General features: G+C 38.4%; 1 protein-coding gene across 1 annotated transcript; it reads right to left on the bottom strand.

Moving 5' to 3' along the window:
• Window positions 1–1130: 1130 nt before the first annotated feature.
• wdfy2 (WD repeat and FYVE domain containing 2) lies at window positions 1131–20503 on the bottom strand. Its single transcript, XM_007547257.2, has 12 exons — window positions 20158–20503; window positions 17239–17306; window positions 15099–15172; window positions 13581–13635; window positions 12023–12173; window positions 9524–9636; window positions 7830–7956; window positions 7554–7659; window positions 6040–6141; window positions 4209–4339; window positions 3984–4092; window positions 1131–2803 (listed from the first exon to the last, which is right to left on the bottom strand). Exons 1-12 carry the CDS (start codon window positions 20292–20294, stop codon window positions 2774–2776), a joined length of 1203 nt encoding a protein of 400 aa, XP_007547319.1. The 5' UTR covers window positions 20295–20503; the 3' UTR covers window positions 1131–2773.
• Window positions 20504–23505: the final 3002 nt, after the last annotated feature.

A 23505-nucleotide genomic window follows, 5' to 3' on the forward strand; every position in this document is an offset into this window, starting at 1 on the left:
TGTGTGTGTGTGTGTGTGTGTGTGTGTGTGTATATATAAACACACACACCCAAAAAAAACAATAAAATAACTTCATAGGGATGTTTCCTAGCATATTACTGGAAAGTTAAGTGGAAGAAAAAAGTGTGAAACAACAGAAATAACTGCAGCTTTCTATATCGGTTGCCAAATACACAACTCGGACATGACGGCTGAGGGTAAATACCTTTTGTTTTAATCAATCGTCTATACACAGTGTTACATTCACAAAAACTCTGAAATTCAACCATTCCCCCCCCAGCCCTCTTTCCTGCAACAAAAAGTCAAAGAACTGGCCTTAAATAAACTTTATCAACTTTGGAATTTAAAAGCAACCAAAACCAAGCAGAAGTTTTAATGTAGCTCAGTTTCTCCTGTGTGGTTAAGTTTGCGAAATAGAAGATCCATTCTGTTGGCTCTGTATATTTTACACCAGTTTGCATCGTTAATAATCACACTTTGTTTAATTTAGCTTGCAGGTGTGCATTAGTTCACAGGAAGTGGTCGAGGAAATGAACTAAAAACACGAGAAATGTTAACGGACCTTGTTTTCAGATCCATAATTGATCATCTTTGGAAGAAGCTCAGAGGGATTCGAGCCGAGCGTCGAGCGGTCGTCACAAAGTCGCGTAAAACATTTAGGAGAAATCTATGATTTTCTGCCTCGTGATTCCAGTGCATCAACAGTAAAGCCAACATATAAAGCTGGAAAAACAATTTAAACCGTTTTGTAGCAACGTTTTTACGCTCTGGTGCATCTCTGAAGTGCCACAGCGTCTAGCTGTGTTGATATGTGCTTCTGTACATGTTTCATACATGAAACAAACATTTAGAATAAATAACCTCGATAACAGGACACAGACGATGTTACACAGCACCGAGTCACCGATCGCTCATTAGGAGGCTCATCGGTGTCCGCCGTCATCGCCATAACGACTGGAGCTTAAACTGGTTTTAAATCCAGAACCAAACGGGTTCCGTGGAGCTTCCTGTGCATTTCTGAAATGGACGATGCTGCACTCATGCAACACAAACAAACCATCATTCTGGCAGCTGCACTTTAACATCGAATTTTAACATCAGGGGAAAGTGGATCAAATTTGTTGCCTTGGTTTAAGAAGTTGGGCTGGACTTATTCCTGTTTTGTTTTTTGTTTTTTTTACAGAATTACTCAAGCAGAGCTAAACTATGATTAAGCACCATGCGAGAAAATAAAGGTTCCCACAATGCATCAGGCCATCTGGCAGTGATGTCATCTGGTTTGTGACACAAAGCATAATTTTACTTAATTTCACTTCCATTTAAAAAAAAAAAAAGCCTGCTTGAGGAACGATGAGGGAATTCCATTTATTTTGTAGGGAGTGAAGACCTATCGCTACGTTAACTGAGATTACATGATGGCTCTCTGCTCAGGGCGGCATGACGGGGGGTGGGGGGTGCAAATGTTCAAAAACAAGAAAAAGAAAAGGTTGCGTCCTGTTAATGGGCGCCCTCTGTGTTATGAAACATGTAAGAAAATAATTCTAACGAATTATTCCAAAATTAAAGGGCTTTTCTTTTAAGGAATCTGGACTGCATTTAATCTTCACTACCTCTAAAATAATTAAACTTGAATTGAAATACTCAACACCAAACAGAGATGATTTAAAGAGCGCACAGGATTCAAAAGAACCGCCACCAATTAAAGTAAACATAATTAGCACTGTGTGTAGACTATGACCCGACTGAATGAACTGTTCAGTAGTTAAGAGTCACTGAAACTAGGATAACTGGAAGAAACTGTTCATGCAACAACCATTTTCACCAGATTATTTCACAAAATTAACTCAAAGAGGCTGGATTAAAGGGACCAGCTGGCCTAAAGCTACTTCCTTTATCACTTCCAAACCTGCATCAGCTGATATTTATGGACTCAAAGTCAATTACTGCTCAGAAGAAACCAAAACATTCGTCATCCTCAGAATTTGGTAGGGTTAAAAAAAAAAACATGCTGCTGTAGTTTATTACAGCTAGTTTGAGTTATGCTTTGGTTAATGTTTCAGACATGTTGTTTGAGCTCAACTGTCTGAAATATAACATTCAAAGTGTTACAGGAAATGCTGATCGAGGGTAAAAATAATTCAATAAAAAAGCAGGTTGAAAAATCTTTTAGAGCAGACAGTAATTATGAATTTCCAGGTACCTGTTTATGACCTTCGTGAATACAATATGTACTTTTACTAGTCAAAAAACAAATAATAATGATGTAACAGGAACAAAACAAATTTAGCCTCTAGAGGGAGTCATAATAATCCAGGCCTGAATTCCTCCTGATGGTAATTTTGTTTAGATAATAACAAAAATAAAAAAAAAATCGTATTGATGTGAAAACTGCGATTACGTCGATGATTTAGAGTCCAAAAAACGAGTCTGATGACTTTTAGCTCCTCCAATCTTCAGTGCGAAGGAAATTTATAAAAAGTACATAAGATATTAAATTTCTTACAAGGTCAAATGCCAGAAAGAATCCCAGAGTGCAAGCGCGATCACTCCAGACATCAAGCAAAGACCAACCAGTCTGTGACCTCGTGTTGAGCAAGACGTTGCACCGTCCTCAGGCTGCTCTGGGGCCGGCCGTGTCGCCGCTGTGAGAGAACGCAGCAACCCAGGCTTTGTTGCTAAATATTATCCATGTGACACGGACGCAGCTCCCTCGCTCTCATCGAAGTGCGACTGGTCACAGTTGGCCGAAATGCTGCCCCTTGTCCACGGAAACTCATGACACCACAGGAGTCATGTCCCATATCTGCAAAAAAAAAAAAAAAAAAAAACAAGAAAAACTTCTGTTTAAATAAGGGCCGCCAAAATGATCGGCCAAGTTAGAGGCTAAGAAGAAACTGAAGAATAAAATGTTTTAGTGNGCAACCCAGGCTTTGTTGCTAAATATTATCCAGGTGACACGGACGCAGCTCCCTCGCTCTCATCGAAGTGCGACTGGTCACAGTTGGCCGAAATGACGTGCCTTGTGCACAGAAACTCATGACACCAGAGAAGACAAGTCCCATATCTGCAAAAAAAAAAAAAAAAAAAACACAAGAAAAACTTCTGTTTAAATAAGGGCCGCCAAAATGATCGGCCAAGTTAGAGGCTAAGAAGAAACTGAAGAATAAAATGTTTTAGTGTGTGAGAGGACTATACTATATATTTTCAATTGAATTAAAAGAAAAAGTATAGCTGGATGGATTGTGGAACAAACAACTCTATTTAAAATGAGGCACAAACGCTTCAATTTACTGTTGATTTTCTCAAAATAAAGCATACGGGTAAAAAAAATAGACATAAGTAAGTAAAATTAGCGTATAGGTCCTTTATCAATTTGCAAATCAAGCCCATTACTTTTTTTTTTTTGGTAGGGAACCAACAAGCTTCTGACATAACTCTGGCTTTGTTATTTTTGTTATTTTACATATTTACAGAAAAACTATATATTTTTTTATCTTAAAAGCAAAATGTATGCATTTGTTTGTACAGTTTCGTCTTAATTACTGCTCTATGTAGCTTGTTCTTTCAGAAAATGACATGACTTTAGAGTCTATATAGTCTGCTTAATGATTAATCAATTACTAAATTAGTTGAGAATTATTTCCAACATTGATTAATGATGGTTAAGACGAATAACTCTTTCAGACCTATTTTCAAGAGGGCAATGGCTTGAATGGATGAACTGAAAACGAACAATATTCAGCCAGAATAATGTCTGAATTTGCAGATGTATTTTCAAATTACATGGTCAAAAAGTCTTTCAATAAATTTAAACTGCATTGTATTATTATTTTTGCTTCAACTTTAACATTTTAAATTTTGTCTTCTTCGCTTTTGAGCAACTCATAGAAAATGGCTGGCTCAGTTTCTTGAGCATCTGTCGCCCCCTGGTGTCCGAACCCTCGAACTACAACGTCGAAAAACTCGCCATCTCCGGTACAGACCTTGACGACCTTGTCGGTGCCGGAGGTGAGCAGGTTTCCCGTGGTGGGCTCGTAGTGCATGTAAACAATGTTGTGCTTGCTGTCGTGGAAGGTGGCGGTGGGAGCTCGGCTGAAACGCACACAGAGGGAGAGAAGAGGCAGAGACGTCAGCGTGAGAGCGCCAGGGGGACGCCGGGAGCACAAAGGGACAGTATACGGCATCGACAGAGGCTGATTGTGACTCACTCTTCGTCGGTGATGGACTCGTGGCAGCTGTCACACACTCGCACCTCAAACTCGAAGCCCATGAGGGGGATGGTGGAGCGCTTGGACGAACATTTGCCGCACACGGCCTGGCCGCACTTTCGGCAGTGGTGCTGAGGAAAACATGAGAGGCTAAGTGTTGCGAAAGCTCATATGAAGACCCTCATTTCTCATCAGTGAGCCAGAGAATAAAGTCAGTCTTTGGCTTTGGACCTTCCATAATGGTTCTTAAAAACTCTGGTTTAAAATGGTAAAAAGAAAAAAAAAATCAACTAGTGTTTTAATTAAAAAAGTAATAAATGCTGTTTTTTTCATGCAATAAATTGATTGTCCAAAACCAAATACTATTTTGAATAGCAATGATATTGTTTGATTTATATTTTCTTTGTCATTACGTTTGAAACGATGAACTTTTTTCGGATTTCATTTTTCATAAATGTCAACATCCCACAAAGAAAACGTATCCGTCTTCTTTAAAAAATAAATAAATAAAAAAATTCTATGCTTTCACTGTATTTTAAAATCTAGAAGCAGAAATAAAATTTGGTTCTTTAAAAATTACAACTGACCTGAAGTACAGATATTTTGCTATTTTTTTTAATGATCTTGTGACTTTTGCAGCTCTAAACAATTCCTAATTAGCTGGATTAAAAGCAAATATGGCTCTTAGGATTGTAAAAGTTACATATATAGAGTCTCTGAGTTGAATGTTTTGCAGGAAGCTTTTTGTAACAGTAGATCTAATATCACCTCTTACATGTGCAATGTGTCAGACTGATGATGAGGAGCATATATCTGCCTTAGGGAAATGAGAGCTTTGCCTGTTACAACACAAACCCCACAGATAGAAAGTCAAAGCGTTCTCCAACGCTAATCGAATGGTCGCCCGGCCAACCATCGCAGGTGCTCATAAAAGATGCAACATTTATGTAAACTGAACGCCGGAGGAGCGGAGACTGCAGGAGAAATGCAGTATGTTTGCAAAAAATACAATTACCAAGTACTTTCTACTGCAAACATCTTAACACACTTGAAATAAGACAAAACTAACTTACCAGTAACTTTTCAGCAAGATACAGGGGCTCGTTTTAAGTAAATAGCTCCTTAATATTGATGAAAAAGTTCTAGTTGTAAGTCTGGAACAATGGAACGACACATTTTTCCCATTTTATAAGTGAAATAATTTGCAAATGGAACTTGTACTTTTGGTGTAAACATTCCTGTAAAGAAGGCTTTTGTGATATAAAAAAAAAATCTCTAAACATTTCAAATGTTTTGTACAATTCAGATGGAAATCAAATCTAGCAGAAGTTCTCCAAGTCTACTGGATTCAAAGAACAACAGGCTGGACTCTGCTAAGTCATTCCAAAACTTATTGTTCCTTCTATGAATCCATTGTTTTGGAGATTTGGGTGAAACTACCAAACTTTGGATATATATACCTAAACTTTTGACCCATTTTGACAAGGGAAAAACAACAATAAATTGCCAAAAACTACCAACATTATGTTGTCAGTTCTTTCTGCAGCACTTGGGAAAACGTTGCCACTTTGTCCAAGAACCCTGAACACAACCAGAAAACACTCTCAAAGGAGTAAACGCAACATGAAGCCGTTTCCGAGAAGTCGGCAATAAAGGAGCCGCAGGATGTTTTCTCAGCATTAGCGTGGCAGAAGTGAAGGGCTCTAGGAATGTTTTCTCTGGAATAACGGGAGGGATACGGTCATGCACGGCTGCTCGAGCAGAAAGAGAGAGGCTATTCCCGCCCGATGATAAAAGCCGAGGGAGTTTTGGGTCAGCCAGCGTGACGTACCTGTCGCAGGCCGATCTTCTTACTGTCCCACATCTGTTTGAAGTTCCAGAAGAAAGGCTGCTCACACTTCTGACAGGAGTCGCTGTCCAGCCACTCTGGAGTCTGCACACATGCATGATACAAAAAATTCCCAATGTTGAAACAAAGAATGGGGAGAGTTAGGAAACAAAATTGGCACGCGATCAGAAATTGCTGATTTTATGCCCCGATTGGTGAACAGCCAATTCCGCCCAGCGACTTTAGCTGTTTCAGCTGTGCATTAAAAAATGTCAGAGAAAGCACAATTCTGATAAAACAACACACTCAGAGCAGCCATGAAGCCAAAACTGAGCAAAAATATATCTACATTCACATTTGATTACAAATTAAAAAATGTTTTTGTCTGAAAAATGTTTTACCCAGAACTCAAGTGGCACAGATTTAGCTTCACCTGGTTCACATTCTCTAAGAAAAATATGGTATTTACCACAATTTGCTATCCAATTATTAACTGGATAGTCAAAGAAATAGTAAACAGATCAGCCCTACACTGCACTGATGCTAAGTGAAGCAGTAAGGAGTATTTTTTTTTAGCTGAGTGAGGATGCATCCTTTACTACAAATCATTAAGTGTTGGCTGAAGTATTGCTGCTATTGTATTTCACACAATAAAATGTTTATTTTCCTTTTTTAAAAAAGACTTGAATTATTTATTTGCATCTCTTTATGTATTTCTAACACTGTATAAAAACGGATTAAGGCGTTAAATGAAAATTATGCAGAAAGCGCCAATTTTTTCATCCATCGATAGAATAATCGATCACTAAACTAATCGTTAGTTGCAGCTGTGGCCCGAAGCAAAATTCACATCGGTTTGTAGAGCTCTATCCAGATTGTGTCGCCTCTTTCACCACAACTGATATAAAAACTTTTCCTCGGTGACTCCAGTCTTCCTAAAAACCCCAAAAATAACTTCAAGCTGAAGTTATTGGGGGATTTTTATTGAGCCTCAGACATTTTGTTGTTTCTGTTGTTGTGAAACCAGGCCACCAAGTCTGTTTTTCCTGTGCTGTAGGTCTTCATGCTACAAACGGATGGCTCTGCCCCGACTCCGGATCCGTGTTTATCACACAAACACGAGAGCGGCACTCAGCCAAATGTGTCAAGTGATTCTCGTAAACAAGGTAATTCAGCAAAAAAACATTGAACTTTGGTTTAACCTTTGCAAAACACTGATCCGGCAGAGGCAGTGAAAATACTTTGTATTCCAGCAGCGAGTGTTTCTCTGCTGGAGAAGATGCTGTTTCAGAGCAGAGCAGAGAGGTTTTGGGCGAAACACAGAGGCAAAAATGTGGGTCTGATTAAATAAAGACAAAACTAGGTCCCAGCTAACTGTGTGGAGACAAGTGGAGCAAAACAGGAAAACAAAGAACGCTCCTCCACGGCTGCCAGCGGCTGAACTGATCTTCATTTGCTTCTCTTTAGAACGATTCGGTGCGCTGAGTCGACTTCGATGTCAGCAGTTACACGCTCACCTCTTGCCGAGTCACGTCCATGTTCCAGATGACGATGCTGCCATCTGAGCTGCAGGAGATGAGCTGGCGGGTGTGTGAGGCATAGCACAGGCCCTGGACTTTGTCACTGACAACAGTTCACACACACACACACACAAAAACAAACCTTAAATGAGTCAACGAAAGCTAAAGTTGGGCTTCGCGTCGTCGAAACCTGCTTCAAATCTGTTATGTACAAAGGCTGAGAACAAACTCAGAGCTAATTGGTTCGTCCTGCTGAAGGTGAGCGTTTCCTACTTGTGTCCCTGCAGTTCGATGGCGGTGCCTTTCCTCCCTCCGATGTCCCACATGATGATGGAGTGGTCAGAGCTGCCGGAAAACAGCACCCGCTGAGCCGGGTCCCAACACAGCGCTGTCACGTTACCTGCCGCGCAAAGACAAGTTTATGAAATAAATCCTCCCGTTTTTGAACATACTTACGCATATATAAATACACCTAAAACAATCTGACGAAAACTGTGGAAAAGGTGGCATTTTTTGAACTGATAGTCTTCTTGTCTAAATGTAATGACTATGAAAAAGTTATGGCAAACTATTTTGGGACTACAGTCCGAACATGTGCAGCATTTCGTAAGCTACAAAAGGATGAACCATCAGCTTTCCAAACCAAGACTGTTATTCCCATACTTCTTAAATAAATAAGCTAGCTTGTTTATTTGCTACCCAGGGTTCCTGAAGGTTTCACCAACTCAAATTTAAGACTCCAAGTATGAATGTAGCACCTGATGTGTAGCATCCAGTGGTGAACACGAACACCGTTCAGCCAACTGGCAATAAGTTTGCACTTACCCAAGATAGATGCAAAAAAGCTGACTAGCAAGTTTTGTAGCTAGTCACTAGTAATTAGCTGCTAATATTCCTTTCCTAGCTATGTAGCTAGTTAGCAAGCTGCTAATATCCCCTTGCTAGCTAGATACATAATGTATTAATACAATGGTATTAATAGATACCATTTTACTAGATAATCCATATGAGAAGTAAGCCTCTTCAATCAGTCAGTACATAGCAAGCTAGCTATGTAGCTAGCTAGCAAGGGGATATTAGCAGCTTGCCAACTAGCTACATAGCTAGCAAGGGGATATTACCACCTATTTACTGGTAGCAAATCAGACAAACTTTCGTGTGATTGGAATGTCCTGCAGGAAAAAGAAAAACTACACAGAATATACTAGATTAAATAGTCCCGCCACAACAAAGTAATTTAAGACCTGTGATTAATGAATTTAAGACCAACTTACATTTTTATGAATTAAAGAGATTTTAAGGCCTTAATTTTAGGCATATCCATATAAGACCTTTTCAGGACACACGGACATCCTGTTAAACATTATTTTAGTAAAATCATACCGGACGCAATTTTTTCATTTTTATTTATAGAGTCAGATTTCCTGTTCATAAACAGCTTTTTTTTTTGTCAGTTTAATACTCACTGGAAATGTTTAACCCACATTCTGATTAATTTAAATGCTTTGGTAAGCTATGAGGCTGAACTAATTTAGCATAACCAACGACACTGACTGGTTCAAACTCTCTCCACATCGGCTGTCACCAAGGCTCATCTCCGTCACTTTTTAAGTTTGCACCATGAGGTTTTAATCAGTATCAGATAAGGTCTGCGTCACTGAGCGAATCACTGAGCCGTCCTTCCAGCAGATAAGTTAAATAAAACCCCCTCTGATCTGTGGCAGGATGTTTTCTCTCTTTTTTTTTTTTCTTACTCATCAAACCTGTTTTGCATTGATTAAATAAGAAAATAATTGAATTTTCTCATAAAAGTTTGCATTAATATGTACTTATACTAATAGCTTACTCCCTGCTATTAGACATTTTTACTTAGCTATTTGTTAAGCTCATTTCATTTGATAACAGCTTAAATTTTTGTAATACAAACAAAGGAACCGAGTGTGTGTGGGTGTATTGGTGTGATGTACCTGTGTGTCCTTTGAAGGTGGTAACCAGGCTGCAGCTGTCCTGCTCCAGCTTCAGGATGGTCACCTGACCAGACTGGTCCCCTACAAAGGCGTGCCTGGTCTCTACATCAAACCTGGTCGAAGGTTAAGAAACAATTCACCGAACAAACAAGAGTTGATTGTAATGAATGAGCTCTGCGTTTTACCAAAAAGTCTGCACCAAACGTGTCAGCTGCTGCATGTGATGCTTAAGTGAAAGTTGTTTTCGGAGGTTTGTCTCAGGCTGCGGGCAACGTTTACCCTCCCCAACCTGTTAGATCACCACAAGGCTCAATCATTGCCACATGGCTGCAGAAAGGAGTAAGTAAAAAAAAAAAAAAAAACAGGCAAATTTCCTATAACAATGTTCAACCAAAGGAAAAAAAAATAAAAAATAGACATTTGATTTTTTGCCTTGCCAGAGATTCTGTATAGTTTTTAAATCTTTAACTCATGTGTTTTGATTTGAGCCATTCCCTTGTAGCTCTGCCAGTGTTTTTAGCGTTTTCTCCCACGACTCTCTTATATTTAGCTTCTGCCTACAAACTGTCACCAGCTTCCTTGACCTAGCTGAAAAATAGCATCCCCCCACAGGATGATGCTGTCACCACCATGTTTTTTTCTGCACCACATGTTTTTAATGTTGGCTAAAAAAACAAAAAAGCTAAGTTTGGGTCTTGACAAACCAGAAACTTCCTTCAGCGTTCCCTGACAAACTGCAACCCAGATGTCTGACGACTTTCAACATCAGCTTTCTTCTAGACACTCTTCCTTAAGGTCTACATTTGTTAAAGATCTGGGTTCTTCAACTATCTGTAGTGATTAAAACTAATAAACAAAAGCAAGTTTGTATACTGGATTACAAGACAAATGCCAGTTTGGCTCATAATTTATGTGCTTTATTTTAAAAAATTAAATTCCCAATTTTTCCGGGCTCAAGTTTCAAGCTTTTTCAGACATTTGAGTGGAAAGAAAATGATTTACCTAGTTGTGTTTTACAGTCTGTATGGTCAATATATTATGAAACTGAGGTTTCTGATCCAGCAGTGTGGTAAAGGTCACTGCTTAATTCAATCTCTCTTAACAAGTTAAATCTGCTCCACTTCAAAATCCATCACACTTAAATTTCCCAAAACTGCATAAATCTGTAAAACCTTTATCATGTAGGTCAAGAAGCCGAAGATGCAATTTGTAACCCTAAATCAAAAAACAACAAAAAAAATTTTTTTACAGTCTGTTTTTCCTTTCAAAACATATTTTTAGCTTTCACATTTTAAACTAATACAATTACAACCCAAAACATACGACTAATTTCTGAAAACGGCAGCAGCTCAAAATATTAAAAACTGTTTTCACACGAACCTCGAAAAAACAATATGTTGAGATGTTTCAACTCACAGCTAAACGATCCAAATTGAATTTAAATCATTTTAAGAACTGCTCTACTGTGTAGAAATTCAGATTTGTTTTCTTTCAGATGACACAATAAGAGATAAAATGTGGAAAGTGGGAACTTGTTTTCCTATTGATCTTTTTTCTGTACTTAAAATAGTCCAGCTGCAGAAAATCTAAAAGAATAAATAAATAGACTCCAGACTTTCCCAGACATCATTGGATCCCTGTAGTCTAATGTTTATTATTTATTATTTCTTGTAAAGAAAAAAAAACAGACTATGATAAATACCTGCATCATCATATTCGTACTGTGGTTAGATTTTTATAGACGTGGATTCATGGCGTTAAAATGCAAGCTCCATCGTTGAATAGAGTCTCCTTATGCAGCTGCACGTATTTCATGGGATGATGGTGTTTCTTAGTACCCATTAAAATCATTCAACATTTTTGCTTAATTGACCTCAGAGACCTACATGTGATTTTTCTTTATTTATAATCCACTAACGTCCTGCTAAACAGCAGCATCTGCCTGGAAAACAAATTCATCCTCGGTGTAACACCATTAATGTGAGTTTAATGCCGACTGGCAGCAAACATCACACCCACTTACTTCCACTACGCCAACACAGCCTCCAGAAAAAAAAAAAGAAAAAGAAAAAAAAAAAGTCTCCGCCGGTTCCACACACTGCCAAACGCGCTGCCAGCGAGCCGAGGCAGGATATCACCGCTGCGATGACCCGGCGGCGGGTTCATTTGTATGGATCGGTGTTACTGCCGAGCACTCGCAGCCTTTCATCTGCCCATTACAGAAACCCACTCAGACAGTTTCCTTGACAGCAGCATGACTGATTCGTATTGTTAGTCCCTTCCATTAGCACAAACCCACTGGAAGTTAATCTCAATTGCCCTGTTTATTTTTTCTTCTTCTTCTTCTAATTGCTCCGTTCTTAAATTAGAGCGGGCTTTCATAATTATAGACGGTTATTTATTTGTTTTTTACCAAATTCGAAGCCCTTCGTGTGAACGTTCGCCCCTGCATGGCGAGGTGACCTGCAGATGACGATAACAGGAGGTGTTGGAGGATACTGCAGTCCTGAGACCCAGGCCGCGGTGCGGTACGTCCCCAGCTGCTGGCCGCTCTCCGAGCAGTGCCAGGTGAAGTTTCTGTCCTGGCCGGTGCTCAGCAGCCACTCCATCTCCAACACAAAGAGCACCACCGCCACTCGGCCCTGATGGGCTGCAGGCACAGAGAGCAGACAAAAACGATCTGGTTAAGACCCAATCGATCAGCGTTTCGGTACGGGAGCCTGCGTTTGGAGTGAATTATAATCGGGAAGGAATTGTGAACACAGAGAATAAGAGACACAAGAAACCGAGATAACACTGCGTAGCATCATAACGTTATAACATGCCATAGAAAAGTGCAGTAAAGCCCGATTATTGGGGTTAAAAACCCCAAGAAATGAAAGCATCTTGATCCGATGAGAGAAGTTTTCGTTCCTCTTCAAACTGTGTCTTGCTACAAATACAAGCTTCAATATTTAGTTGGACGTTACTAGTGGGGGGTCTTGATTCAGATTTTAATTTAATTCATTGGAGTTTCTGTATTTAATTAATATCAATTAATCACATTTTAAACTATATCTGTATAGCAACAAAATAACTACAATTTTAAATCCAAAAACCGTTTTTGCTGTTAAATTATTGAATGAATAAACATGTTAGCTCAACAACAGACTTTATTGTTTGTAATCTGTTATTTAGGTTATTCAAGCGTTATTAAACTTCCACGTGCATTCATGTAACTACGTCGAAGAAAAATCCTTCTTTAAAAAGGCGAACTCTGGACGCCGACGTTGTTTGCGAACGCCTCTAGTGCGTCAGATTAACGGGCGTACCAGAAACGCGCGAATACAAAGGTTCTGGCCTGAGCGTTCTTTTTTTTAAAAAGAAGGAAAAAAAACAATATGATTAATTGCATGACAATGTTTAGCGCCTTAAAATCTATGCAATTAATTAATTAAACAAAAGTCCAAGACCTGAATTTTATGTGACAGACCAGCAGAAAGCAGAGCATAACGTCGAAGTGGAAGGAAAATCTGAAAAGTGTGACGGCCGTTTGTTTTTTACCGGCCTCTGAGGTTTGTTAGTGAACATTAGTGAACAAACAGCATCATGAAGACCAAGAAAACCAGCAGACGGGTCAGGGAGGCTGGTAGATGATGGATGGAGCTAATAAAATATGTCAGAAGCTGCAAAAGTCTTGAGTCTGGGTCGCAGGGTCACCTTCCAGATTTACACATAACCCTAAACATAAAGCTGGAGCTACAGTGGAATGGTTTAGATCAAGACGTTGGAACGGCATCATCAATGTTCACAAGCACTCTCCATTTAATCTGACTGAGTCTGAGATATTTTACGAAGAGGAATGGACAAATAACTCATTCATTCATTTATACATTGATGTATGTGACAAAATGTGGAAAAGTTAAAGGGAGTGTGTATATTTCTTGCAATGTACTGTAGGAATACAGGAATGATGTTCAGGTCTTCTAAGATTAAACATTAATTTCTGTTTTTACAAACTCCCGGTTTGCCTCAAAATATGAGAAATAACCGACAAATAAACAGCGTCGCGTCTCACCCTGATATGTGAGCCCCGGGGTCATTTTGTTGTAGTCCTCTGACAGAATAAACTCCTGAAAGACAGAAAAACAGAGAGGATTGTTTGCACCCAACGAGGTCAATGATAAAAATGACCAAGAGACACAGAACACGAGGTGAAAAGTAAACACCGTTTCATCAAAACACGACTGTGAAGGACTGGAGAACCTGCAGGCCAGTGCAGAAAGAAACAAGTTGTTCTGCACGACAGCTTCCTCTGAGGCAACGACTATATTTAAAACCCTTGTGGGAGCTTTTCAGATTTCAGGTTCTGAGATTAAAATCTGCAACGTGCTGTTGTGGCCTCGTCCGATTTTTCCCGTGGAGTTTTCTCGTTCCAAATTAAAATACCAAAAATCAAACCCCATGACGATGCTTTGCATCAAGTTTATTTTGTCAAAAAGACCACAATCTTTGGTGCTCCAGTTTGAGTCATTTCATATGTCAACATACAAAACAAAGCAATGAAACTGCGAGACCCAATCGAGTTTCAGAAACCAAATAGTTTTATCCCAGCTGTTTTTTCTGAATTTCTAACCCAAAACTGTCACTGTGGGCTGAATATTGTCTTAGTATCTGCTGGATTTTCCTATTTTAATTGGGAGATTTCTGCACCTCTACCATCAGTTTCAGCTTAAAGAAGGACTTTCTCCTTCTTCTTTCTCCTTTCCTATGGAGATAGAAGGACCATCTCCACAGAACAGTCAGAATGTGTTGAGCACACATTTATTTTTCACTGTTCATTGCGAGCTGCTCAAACTCAGGTTGTACTGCGGCTAATGTATGTAAACCTATACATGTATTACACATTGATGTACAACTGTATTTTAGACATTAGCTTATGAGATGATGCTTATGCTTCTTTTTTTTTTTAATTCTCCTAATCCTTAAATGACTCCAGAACTTCGTTTTTACATCACAACTAGCACATTTTGCATTTGAACTGCAGCCTGAAAAGCTCATAGCCTCCCCGTGTCAACTTGTGTACGTGCAATTTGGAGGTGTGCAACCCGCTCCACAGCTGGCAGACCTGTTTCAACAGATACCAACCACAATCTACAGTAGTGGGTCGCGATGCCCAGAGGAGCTGTGCAGCAATTTGCATGATTTTTTTTATTTTCTTGCACGAAGCACATTGTGGATGAGTTGCCAGCAGATATATGACCCAGATATGCCATCCCCACATTAATGAACCCCGACAATCTCATCAAAGAAGATTTCTGCGCACACCGTCGGGGATTTGTTGCACTCCATCTTTCATAAAGGGGAGAAAACTGGGTTCCTAATTGCCAGAAGATCTACCTGAGACAATCTTTATTGCGACAGTGCAGTGCTGCGGCTCATTCATGTACAACTTTATTTCTTCCTCTCTTTAACAATTTTTTTCCGCTTAAACTGATATTGTATACTTGAGATGTTTTTAGTGCCTGAACAAAATGGAAAGCAGCTGACTGAGTGATCACCTGAGGAAGGAAAGAGTCTCAAAGATTTTACTTACACAGATACTTCCTGTATCCATACCTACAGACAGCCTCCTGGTTTCTGGGTTAAAGGACATACAGGAACATGAGGCTGCAAGAAAAATGAAAGAAGAAAGTCTGTTTTAAGTCAAAATTATGTAAAATAACTTAAAACATTATGAGAGGGAAGTTCTAGTTAGTAGCAGAGTCTGAAGTCCTAGCACTCTGACTATAAAACAGATGCAAAGATCAACTTTCCTTTAGCTTCGAGCTGCGTTCAACAGGCTTACTCATCGGTCTTGAGTTCCACTATTAAGTGTGGGTCATGTGACTATAAGTAAGCAAAGTTTGCCTAACAAATGCAGAAGCACGAGACAGAACCAGAGAGGGAAAAAAAGGTGACAATGTCAAATAAAAATTCAGAAACAGTTCAGATAAAAACCAGGAGAAGAAAAAAAAAAAGAGTTAATTGTTACCAAAATAAACGGTAAAAAATAACAGGTCATCTCCAATTCTGTTCAAAACTCTACGGCTTTACTGGCAGCATAAACCGAGCGTGACCCAGATCTTCTGCGGCAGAGTGCTGTGGAAATCACACCAATGGTTTTACGCGTCTTGTGAGGCTCTGAAGCTACCACAAAAGTTAAGGTTAAGGTTAACTTAGCATCTGAAGCAGCCACAAAAAAAAACAAAAAAAACAACAACAAAAAATGCTTCAGCATCAGGAGACAAAAACGATCTGAACTTAAAAACAACAGCTCTGTTTTATAAAGTTCATTTTTATTTTGCGTCAGGAATTCGGACACAAACTCACTCACTTTTCCCCCAAAGTTTACATTTATTTTTATATATACGTGTTGAGTCTTATAAACTGTAATTAGTTCAATAATGTTACATAGATTGACTAATAGGTTACTGAAGCCTGCTATTGATCACATACTACATACAGTCTGTGAAGTTTATGCTTATTGCTAAGCCATTTTGGGTTTTAGTAGTTTGTGTTTGAAATGTTGCAGAATAAGTAGCTGGTAAAAGTAAAAAAAATAATAAGTAAAAGAAGCATTAAAAAGTGTTCATACATACAGCCTTGAATTCAGTGTATTTTGCATTAATTTCACGCGGCAGATTGTACATGTGAGATATGTGAATAAAAGTAGAAATAAATCTGCGAATGTTCACATTTTGTTTAGTAAAAAACATAAACTTTAATGCATTTCAGTGAGGCCTTACATGTAAATAGTGCATATTTTTAAGTTTAAAGGATAACAATAAGTTACTTGCATTTAGCTTCATCTTTTATATTTTTGCTGTGTTCTTCTATTGCTTCCTTTCAAGTTTTCTTTTCTTTTTTTTGAGCTGCATGCAGCCAGACATTAAATTCCTCTATTTACTGACAGGGAGACTTCTAGAAGTATTCATGTTGAATTTTATTTAGAGGTATAGAAAAATAAAATGCCCAGCCGCCTTTTGTTTTTTTAATAAAAGTAATTTTCAAAAACCAGAGTTGATTTTCTTTCCACTTCTCCATTATGCATTGGTTTGTGTTGCTCCATTGCATGAACTTAACCGAGAAAAAATAATTTGACATTTGGGGTTGTACCATGAAGATGATGAAAGGGAAGAAAAGGTCAAGAGGCACAGGAGAATAATTGGCTGAAAACCGTTCTTCTTTAAGGTTTACAAAAAAGAAAAAGACCTAACGTATCTCATATGATAAATAAATCACCTCATTAACAGGAATCATTTAATTGTAATAAAGTTTGGGTTAATTCATATTTTAAGTCCGCTTTAGCAATGCAAACGTCCGCGGTTGGCGTGTGAAACATGGATTCCTGTGTCAGCAAACCAAAATGCTTCACATTGTCGGAGGCAGATCTTGCTGATTGCTACATGGGATTTCCTTCAGCCGCCCAGCTGGAGGAAAACAAGGCAAACTGTCAAAAATGTGCGGCGTTGCCACACAAAGAGAAAGAACATTAAACACTCCTGCAGGAACTGATTTCTGTCAGGACGTGAAATCTGCAGACTTTAAGAAAACAGAAAAAAGAGATTCCTTGTGACCATAAGTATTAACTTGGCTCAAAGTGTTATTTCTATTATTTTTACTGCACCAATGAGATTGCGAAAACAGGGATAAGAAGAAGCAGTGCAGACATGAAATACAGACGGGAAACTTACAGGGCATGGTGTGGTAAACACTTGGCCAGTACTGACCGCTGTCCCTCTTCAGCCAAACTCGGATTGTTCTGTGGGGACAGAAGCGTCTCATTAAGTCTAAGGTGAGGTAAATTATTGATAGACGCTAATCCATCTACCAGGCCGGGGCCAAAAAGTTCAACCCGAATACACCCGGCCAGCTCCACAGGAAATAAACTTCAGTTTCACATCTCCTTCGTTCCTGAGAAAAGGGGAAAAACACAACTGACCCTAAAGACTCTAAAGATCTCACTTTGATAAAAAAAAAAAAGAAAAGATGTTAAACTAGGGTAAAATCATTTGCATCCATGCATCTGCCAGAACAAAACATTTTTATACCAAATCTAAATAAATGAACGCACCATATTTCACGGATAAGTCCACAGGCTTGAATAAAAAGCTACTGAACTTCCTTCGGTCTCACCCAAAAGCCTTCATCGGTTCTCTGTCGAATCCTTCCAGCTGAGAGTTTAAGTTTTTAATAGAGCAAAGAACGACGAACCTCCAGTTGTCTTCTGCTAATGACGACGGAAGAATGAAATTCCTCAAATCAAAGGCTGAACTGATCGTCCCGTAAAGGAATTGATCCTGTGTTTGTGAAGAGCTCCACTTTAAACCTCGGCTTTGAAGAAAATATATATATATATATATATATATTTGGGAATTGTTGGAATCTGTTTTATAGGTGAATTTCTAAAAATGTTTTATCCTTTGAAAATGGCACAAAAAAATGGATGCTTGTTTTTCCCTGAAGAGGAGTCAGACAATTATGTTTTGTTTTTTTCTCTCATGCTCAGACGTATTTTTGCTCATTTAAAACTGCAGAAATCCATGACTCATTAACGTTAAAGGAACGTTCAGGAGGATCGTGCGAGACAGAGCAGGTTCTGTTAATTGACCAAATCCTCCCTCTCTTTAGAAATGACTTGGTTCCTTTGCTGAAATACGCCTCCTCTAACCCTGCCCTTATCGCGCCACCTCATTGTTTTAACTACATGGTGTTATGTCACAGAAAGACACAAAAGCCGGCTCAGAATATTGTTCTTTAGAGGCCAGATTTGGAAAAACTGGAGAAATCAACTGAATATTTAGATAATTAAGCTGATCAAATTCCACCTTTTTCAGTCAACTGTGATTTATTTTAGGAATTCAGTGACTTTTTTTTTAAGTTATGGTGTCTATATAATGACCAATAATCATTGTTGGAATGGAACTGAAATCTAAAATGAACCAAAATAAAATATCAAATCAAACTCAGACATTAGCCAAAGATTTTAATATGTTAATCTGGCATTTGTGTTGTTCCTTTTTTTTAAATGCCACACAACACGTTTACATGCAACCAAAGCTCACTCTATCACATATAGCCACTTGGGTTTATATGATCTTTTTATTGGAGTTGGCCAGTTATTGGGTTTCACTGCTACACCTCATTTAATTCCCATGTAAAGTTAAGGTAGCATATTTTACACTTTGAATATGTAACCTTAAGAATCTGGGACTGATAAACTGTGCTGCTGTTTCTTTGACGCAGCTGGGAAATGTGTAAAAGAGGTGTGAAAAATCCCTAAAATAAATCCATCATTAATTCAAGATGATAAATTTAGAAAATGCCCATTTTTAAATGAGTAGTCAGACACAGGGGGAAAAAATAATAATAATAGTAACAAAATCCTTGGTTTAGCACTTATTGGTAGCATTAACCTTAGCATTTGCATTAAGGTAAATGTAATCCCAAGGAAAAAAAGCAAACAAATTCAGATACCTACATCTGGAACAGAAGAATAAAGAGTTAAACCTAAATAACAGAAATTAAAAACACAGTTAAAGTTGCTAAATTTTTAGATGCAATGTTCCAGTTATTGATCTTAATCAGCCAAAAGGGTAAAAAAAAATAAAAATAAAAAATACACACATAAACAAAAAGTGTTTATGTTTTGAGATTTTAGCAACTTCTAATTTGTTGACTTTCTGTTTCCCTGGGATATAAATATGGTGCAAAATGTAGCCGTTGTCTTTAAGATGCAGGCAACCACGGTGGACGAGAATGAAAGCTTACCTTAATAATAATGGCGCAAACGGTGACTTCTTCTTGTCATCAGCTCTCCATAGCAACCATTAGATGCCATGAGCCATGGCAAGAAGAAGCCCTTTCTGATCTACCATCATAAGCATAAACATATGGAGCGTTTTTAAAACTCCCTATAGGATTTGACCCTAGACAGGTTGGTTTGGTGTGAAATTAAAAGATAAAAATGGGCAAAAGCCTTCCTTCTCTTCCAAAAAAAAAAAAAAAAGCCTGGGCAGCTATAGAGAACATGCACCACAAAAAGAGTTTGTGGTGCAAATCAGCATAAAATAGTTCAGCAAACACCTTCTTCCTTCTTCCAGGATCATCTCTAGTTCCACCAAATCCTACATGAAACCCGGGAGTGAGCTGAAGAGACTATAACAGATGAACCAGAATGATCTATTATTATATAGACAGTGTAAAAAGGAATGGTCAAAGATCCCTCTCTTTGTATGCTCAAACCTTGTGAACTGTTGCAGAAGCAAAGTGCTGAGCTACTGGCAAAAGGGTGCTGTACAAAGTCGTGACAGTAGGGGTGCTAATAATATTTCAATGAAGATTTTTACACTGTTTTTTTTTAATTATTATTATTATTATTCTCTCACTGAATAAATGTATTGAAATTAAATATTAGTGTGATATTATGCTACTGTAATAAAATAACGATTTTAAGGGGATTCCGCACATCTTGCGTTACTGTTTTGAAGCCATATTAACATGTGATGACAAACAGCTTTATGCTTAACAGAAAAAAGTCAATATTAAGGTAAAATAACCTCGGATGTATATTAAAGGTTATTAGGTAAACACCCTGTGGCGCAGAGACCTACCGGTCCTCAGAAACGCTGATCACCCCGTCTTCTTTAGGGATGATCGCCGCCGCGGTCACAACCTCCTGGAAAGCCTCGATTTTACTCAGCAGGCACGGCTTCCTAGCCTGCGGACGAGGCTGGATTTCGGCCGCCATGGTGGAGCAGTGTGGTGCACGGACCTCCGCCTCCCCACCCCCGTCTCAGGGAAACATAACCCGCCGCAGTCCCACGCCAGAGCCTCGGTGGAGAAGCTGCTACATGTAGCTGTCAAGGAGAACCGACACGGTGTTGTGACTTCTGTGAGAGGTACAGCCAGGTCAGCTGACAAACATCTCACCGCCCACAGCCTCCCGCTCCCACACACACACCTCATTTCCGGTCAACAAAATAAAACTTCCGCTCTTAGCCGCTGGTCAAAATTTCAAAGTAAATGCTTTGTTTTGAAGGCTCTTAGGCCATCAAGGTTCCTAAATTGTCGTACGAATTATTTCCAAGGTAAATGGACATTCATGCTTCTGGTGACGAGAAAAACAGTGAACAAGGAGGCGCGAGCGCTCGCAGGTATGCTGTATTTCACAGCATACCTGCGAAATACAGCAGGTATTGTATTTCTGAAATTGTATTTTCAGAAATACAATTTCAATCTTGTATTTCTGAAAATTATTAAAAATATGGATTAATCAATTGCTAAAATGTACAGTCCACTTCCCTTTGCATGAATATGAGCAATGATTCAATTTAAACTAATTTAATTTATGAAGCACTTATATTACAGAAATGTAATTAACCTAAAGTGCCTACCAAAATAAGACTAAAAAATCATCACAATAGAAATAACAAAACATAATTCATAAAAAGTGACGGTACTTGCAAAAAACACAACAGTAAATTATATATTATCACTATGACTTAGCATCATGAAACAACCATCAAACTGGTGTCATTATTATTATTATTATTATTATTATTATTTTTTTTTTTTTTTTTTTTTTTTTTTTTTTATCCAAATAATTCTATATCACAACTTGTGTTTCACTGGTTGATCTGCAGATTTTTTTACTGAAGGTTCCAGCAGGGGGCAGAGCTTATTGTCACGGCAAAGTTTACTTTCAGACCTGATGTCATGCATCAAGGTTACTTGCCTGAAACATGAGTGACATGAAGCGACACTTATTCAAGTGTTTTGTTGTTGTTATTGTTGTTGTTGTTTTTTCCTTTTTCCGCAATCAGCTTTGTCGAACGTTTTACACAAACATACACAAAAGTAGTAAAACGTCCAAAAGTTTAAATGTATGTATTTGTATAATTTCTAAAACCTTTCAAAACTCATTTCTACCGTGTATCTAGTAGTATTATTTGCTCCCTTGTTCTCAACACTTAGAAGAAAATGAAAGAAGTCACAACATCCCAACCATATTTTTAGTGAAGTGAAACTATTTTGCATTTTAGGAGGTTGTGTGTGAAAACTCTAACTCGGCTAATAGGACCAAAAACTGTTCTTTTGTTAAGTTGTTTATAACAACGCATCCTAACTAGCCTAGAGTAACATCAGATGTGCCAAAACATTTGTTTTCCTTTGACATATTTTACTGTTTTCCAACCCCAAAACATTAGCTTGACATAAATATTGAGGGTAACACAAATAGCTTAAAACACAGACCGCACCTGTCTGTGTTTTAAAATGCTTTAGGTGAAGTTGTAAATCACTAGTCCACTCTGTATAAGCAACTACAATACATTCAAATGGAAGAAGAAATAAAACCATTAAGCAGCAACACTAATATGTTTGGTTATTTTGGGACTTCACAAACTCATCCAAGTACATAACTTAAGTAATTAAGAAAAATAATCAACTCTCAAATACTGTCAAGTATTTAAAAAAAATAAACGTGATACCCACATTAGCTAATAATCAACTAAGTGTTGTCATTAACCCATCAATGTTACATAATATGAAAACAGAAATAGTTCTCGCAAGTGGTCTGAAAAAAAGTGACGAAGTGCAAATATTTCCGTTCATAATCTGACGGGAAGTTCAAAATAAAAGCCCAACCTTGGAACCGATGGCAAGAAATTATTTCTGGAGTTTGTTTTTAGGCAGTCTTAACCTACAAAATATTACTATGAGATTATTATTATTATTTTAAACAAAGAAGTAACTCTTAAGTCAACGGGTTCTTGGACAAGATAGTCAACTCGAAAAATATTTAATTTTTTCAAGTAACGGTTCCTTTAATGAAGTAGTGTCAAAAACTGAATGTATACATCTATATTTATATTGTTTTCTTTAATTAACTTAGTATATTATTATGTTGTGTGACTTCACGTCCCTACAGAAATAACTTTAATGTGAAAAACTTGTCAGTGACACACCGGAAAGAGTGTATTCTGAGTGTTACAGCAAACAAGAGGAAACTGTCCGTCCTTCTATTTACGATCGCTGAGCCGCCGGATGGTTTCGGTTTTGCGGAAGTGATTATTTTTCCACCATGCCATATTGTGTACATTGTTTCGCACACGTCCTATTGGTGTCACGTGGCTTTGAAAGTGGTTCATAAACAGAATGAAGTGTGACACTGCAGTGATTAACTGGAGCAATTTGGGTTAATTTGTCGGGACATTGTGCAACATGTGACATGAATGTCTACACACAGTCGTTTATTTCTAAAAAAAAAAAAAAGAAGAAGAAGAAGAAAGCTAACACATTGGGGTCTATTATTTAGCTAGCTGAATAAAGAGGAAATACATCTCAGAGCTGGAGGGTATGAGTGCGTGTGTGTGCATGTCAATCCCTTTTCCCTGAGACTGTTAAGATGAACGTGTTATCTATCTGATCGTCTTTATTTGGTTATCACATGAGAGCAAAGTACTAAAGGAGTTGTTTTCCTGTGCGGTGAACACAAACCTACGCCAACATGTAAACGCTATGGTTATTTAATAATGTTCTCTTTGTCATCAGTTGTCTCTCGTTTAGTCTTCAAGTGTTGTCTTTCGCATTGGCCCACGCCCGAACATAAGATTTAGTAAATGTTGATTATATAATCTGCTCTTGGGGTAAACACGGGTCACTGCTGGCTGATATTACGTCAAATAACTGCAGCGACGCTCTGAATAAAGGGTTACAATGCCGTGAATGTGGTGGTCTTGAACATTAAAAGGTAATACAGAATGTTTTCCTTGCATTCCTGCCTATCGAGCATTTAAGCATGCGCATAAGAAGCCAAGCTTTAGCCTTATTTGGATATGATAATGAGCGGCTGCCGACAGCCAATGAGAAGCGAATGTAGCTCCACGTGACTGTGAAAGAGCGCTCACGAGGCGGGGCCAGGCACGGACCTTCAGTTAAAACCAGTGGAGGAGGTACAG

The sequence above is a fragment of the Poecilia formosa genome, unplaced genomic scaffold (genome assembly GCF_000485575.1).
Source record: "Poecilia formosa unplaced genomic scaffold, Poecilia_formosa-5.1.2 Scaffold19, whole genome shotgun sequence".
In the NCBI taxonomy this organism is placed as follows: domain Eukaryota; kingdom Metazoa; phylum Chordata; class Actinopteri; order Cyprinodontiformes; family Poeciliidae; genus Poecilia; species Poecilia formosa.